Source organism: Alosa sapidissima, chromosome 13 (assembly GCF_018492685.1).
Source record: "Alosa sapidissima isolate fAloSap1 chromosome 13, fAloSap1.pri, whole genome shotgun sequence".
Classification (NCBI taxonomy): Eukaryota; Metazoa; Chordata; class Actinopteri; order Clupeiformes; family Clupeidae; genus Alosa; species Alosa sapidissima.
The window spans coordinates 16,547,210-16,551,396 of record NC_055969.1 but is presented as its reverse complement, the minus strand read 5'-3'; the positions used below and the strand labels follow the sequence as shown (position 1 = coordinate 16,551,396).

At 48.6% G+C, this 4,187-nt stretch overlaps 1 protein-coding gene across 6 annotated transcripts in view; it reads right to left on the bottom strand.

Moving 5' to 3' along the window:
- The window catches only part of LOC121680284 (spermatid perinuclear RNA binding protein), a 46,925-nt gene extending 43,393 nt beyond the window's left edge, over window positions 1-3,532 (bottom strand). For all 6 annotated transcript variants that reach the window (XM_042059527.1, XM_042059529.1, XM_042059530.1 and 3 more), the window contains exon 1: window positions 3,283-3,532. In XM_042059527.1, the coding sequence (XP_041915461.1) occupies window positions 3,283-3,285 (3 nt within the window). In that variant the 5' untranslated portion in view covers window positions 3,286-3,532. The remainder of the gene's footprint in view (window positions 1-3,282) is intronic.
- Between the last annotated feature and the right edge of the window lie 655 nt (window positions 3,533-4,187).

Here is a 4,187-nt window from a genome sequence, read left to right as displayed (position 1 = left end):
GGAGCAGTAGACCCTGTAGAGTGGGTTTATTTAGTGTTCAATCACTCACATACACACACACACACACACACACACACACACACACTCGGGGTGCTTTTTAATAGTGCTGTGCATACATGTACACCACAAATTTAAACACCACCACATATGAACACATTGCATATCACACACACAGATAAACACACACACACACTGAGAGACAGACACACAAATGCAGACACACACTAGGGAGTGGTTGCTGGCTGAGAAAAATGACCCAAGAAATTGATTATGCGCCCTAATTAGTCCCGTCCTGGACCGGTGTGTTCCGTTCTGGTCTATTCCATGCGCAGCAGGATGCCAGGTGAGAACAGCACTTCCTGTGCTCAGGGGATCGGATCCAGCACACCCACGGCAAACGCGACAGGAATGTTCTGGGCTTGTGCAGAAAGAAATCAGCTCTGTGTGGCTCAGTGTTTTAAAAAAAGGTGTGTGTACGTGTGTGTGTGCGTCTGTGTGCGCATGTTTGTGTCTGTGTATCTGTGTGTGCATGCGCATATGTGTGTGTGTGTGTGTCTCAGTGTTGGGTAGTCTTGAGAACATGTTTAGTCTGGCTAGAGAGAGACAGAGAGAGAGAGTAAAGGAAGGGAGTGTGTGAGTGAGTGAGTGAGTGAGGAAGTAAGCGAGTGAGCAGGACTGACTATCTGTGTCTATGTGTGTGAGAGAGGGAGTGTGTGTGTGTGTGTGTGTGAGAGAGAGGGTGAGGGACTGAGTGTGTGTGTATCTGTATCTGTGTGTGTTCCTCTGCTGACACTGTAGAAGAATAAGTAGCCCTTGGCAGATTGCATTACACATTCAGCCGCTGATTTACACACAGGGAGCCCAGCCTGGCAGCACCACTGCAGTAGATGGGCCTTCTTTATGGCCCAGCCTCTCCAACAGATCCTTTCAAATTACCACCACACATACACACACACACACACACACATGTACGTGCACAAACATACACATGCTTTCTCTCCCTCTCTTCTCTCTCTCTCAGACACACACGCAGTGCGCACACACACACACACACACACACACACTTAAGAGCCTTTGGCACGCACACAAACACCCTAAGGCCGACACACAAGAACACATATTTAACACACTGAATTTTTCCCACAGTGACAGACGGCACAGTCCTGCAGTCTAGACACCAAAACCCCTAAAACGCCCTAAATTAGCCCACCGAATCCACTGGAAACACAATGGGGACGCGCTCGCTCGGAGTGCTGAACAGCAGCCATGTTTGGGGGCCACTTAGGCCTGCGAAGGACGCCACAGCCAGTCTGCTATGAAGCAGCAGATAACATTCAATTCAGTCCAGAACTCCCTTGCTCCCTGTGGATGTTTACAACCTGGAGCTAAGCCCGACAGCCAGATTACAAGGTAGGGGTGTGTGTGTGTGTGTGTGTGTGTGTGTGTGTGTGTGTGTGTGTGTGTGTGTGCTTGTTTGAGAGGGATGACTAGGCCAACCTTCAGTCTGAGTAAGGTGTATGTGTGTGTGTGTGTGTGTGTGTGACTAGGCCATCCCTCAGCCTGAGTAAGGTGTGTGTGTGTGTGTGTGTGTGTGTGTGTGTGTGTGTGGTGTGGGTAAAGAAACAGCTGTAAAGAAAAATATTGAGAAAACAGTGGAGAGAGGAGTGAAGGAGAGAGAGTGAAAAGGAAAAAAGTGGGACAGAGAACAAAAGAGAAAGAGAGAAAAAGAGTGAGAGAGATGGAGAGAAGAGAAAGAGAGGGAGGGGGGGTTGAGCGAGCTGCACATAAAAACACACACAGAAGAAAAAAACACAAGGTCATCCTTTTCTCCCTCATGAATCAATAGAGATATAGACGCAACTGTCCCGGATGACCATGAGGCTTTTGTGTGTGTTGTTTTTGTGTGTGCACGTGTGTGTGTGTGTGTGTGTGTGTGTGTGTGAGAGGGAGAGAGAGAGAGTGTTGGAACAAGTAGCACAGAGTAGCCCAAGGTCATCCTGGCAGTGTGTGTGTGTGTGCGTATACAGGAAAGACAGAGAGACACCCAGGCTGACCGACAGAGACCAACTGATAGTGTGTGTGTGTGTGTGCGCGTGCGTGTGTGTGTGTGCGCGTGTGCGTATTACACTGAGTTATTTATGAGTGTGGCGCTCCTCTGCAGGGCTTTAATAATTCATACGCTCCTCTCCCCGGAGGCCCCGCTCCCAGAGACGGAGGTGAGGGCCATTCGTCAAACCTGCTACTCTCCCTCTCTCTCTTAAGGTTCTCTCTATCCCTCTCTCTCTCTCTCTCTCTCTCTCTCTCTCTTATGGTTCTCTATTGCCCCTCTCTTTCTATAACTGTCCCTCTCTCTCTGCCGTCTCCCCCTCTCTCTCTAATTGTCCTCTCTATCCTTCTATCTCTGCTCTCTCCATCCCTCTCTCACTGTTCATTCTATCCCCCCTCTCTCACACACTTCTCTCTCCCTGCTCTCTCCCTGTCTTACTGTCCTCTCTCTCCTTCTATCTCTGCTCTCTCCATCCCTCTCTTTCCTTTTTTTCTCCATCTCTCCTTCTCAGACAGACACATAATGCCCTCCACTGATGCTTGTGCTGTATTATCTTGTTCCCTGCCAGCCAAAGCTCCTTATGTGGGGCCTGAGAGTGTGTGTCGCGTAGATACGGTATGACAACAGCCCTGCATCTCAGGGGCAATCGATACCTGCTCCTCCTCCTCCTCGTCTTCCTCCTCCTCCTCTTACTTGTCTCTCTTCCTCTACCCCCTCCTAACCCCACACACACGCACGTACACACACGCACGAACACACACGCACGAACACACACACACACACACTCTCTCCCTACCACTGTGCACTTCCTAGCTGTCTGCAGTGCCATGGCTGCACCCTGTAGTCCTATCTACACGATCAATGGCAACATTTACCTGACAGGCAGACAAACAATACTGCAAAGCACACCTGCACATGTGCCCATACACAGAGAGAGACACACAAACACACACACAGACCTCTACTCAGAGGAGAGTACAGAGGAAGGCATCACACACGCATATGAACACTTCTGAGTTCCAACAGCCTCCAACAAATGCATTTGACAAATCAACAGTAAAAGTACACGCATCACTTGCACACACACACACACACACACACACACACACACACACTGTTGACTACACCTCCCATGCACATTTCAACACATAAAAACACACTTAAAAACACAAACACATTACGTATTCCTTCAAATGACCAGAGGAGGAACGAACACACACACACGCAGTGCTTACCATGGCTGTGGGAGGAGCGGTGTGTGTCTCTCCCAGCAGGGGGGGGCTGCGTTGCTGGCTGTGTTGCCGGGAGCGCTGTGGGGTGGGACACGCCCTCTCCTCATGCGCCCGCCTCTGGACCCCCGCGCCACCTCACGCACACACACTCACTCACACACACACGCACACACTCACTCACTCACACACAGACGTACACACACACCCACACACAGACAGCCCAGAACTGCTCCGAACACACCTGAAAGAGAAGGAAGAGAGGGATAAGAGATAAGAGATAATGAGTTATCACTTTTTATCACGATTTATATTATTAACTTTAATCTTATAAAGCATTGTCAGGCTTTAATTCGTTATTTGTTTAGAGATTTTGGATTAACATTTTGTATTTGATAGGGAACAAGAGTGGGGATAAAAGTGAGGTTATACCAAAGGCAAAGCTTAGGAATGGAAACATGAAGGCAGAGGAGTGGAGAGAGAGAGAGAGAGAGAGAGAGAGAGAGAGAGAGAGAGAGAGAGAGAGAGAGACTGTGTTTAAAAAGTGGTATTGTGTGTCCCCCTCAGTGCCCTTGAGAGACCAAAGACACAAACAAACAAAACACACACACACACACACACACACACACACACACACACACAGACACCTCTTTACTTCTCCCCTTTCACAGATGCATCCCATCTGTCACTCTACACGTTAGAACGAACACACACACACACACACACACACACACACACACGATACACAAACGTACACAACAGCTTTTAGTCTGGTTGTGGTCTTTTTTGTCTGGCCAAAATGAAAGGCTTCGCTGAGCGGAGAGAGGATATTCATATTTCATGAACAGAGTTGCAAGAAAACACAACAGATATTTGGCACTGCATTAAATGGGAGTATTTTGAAACAAACA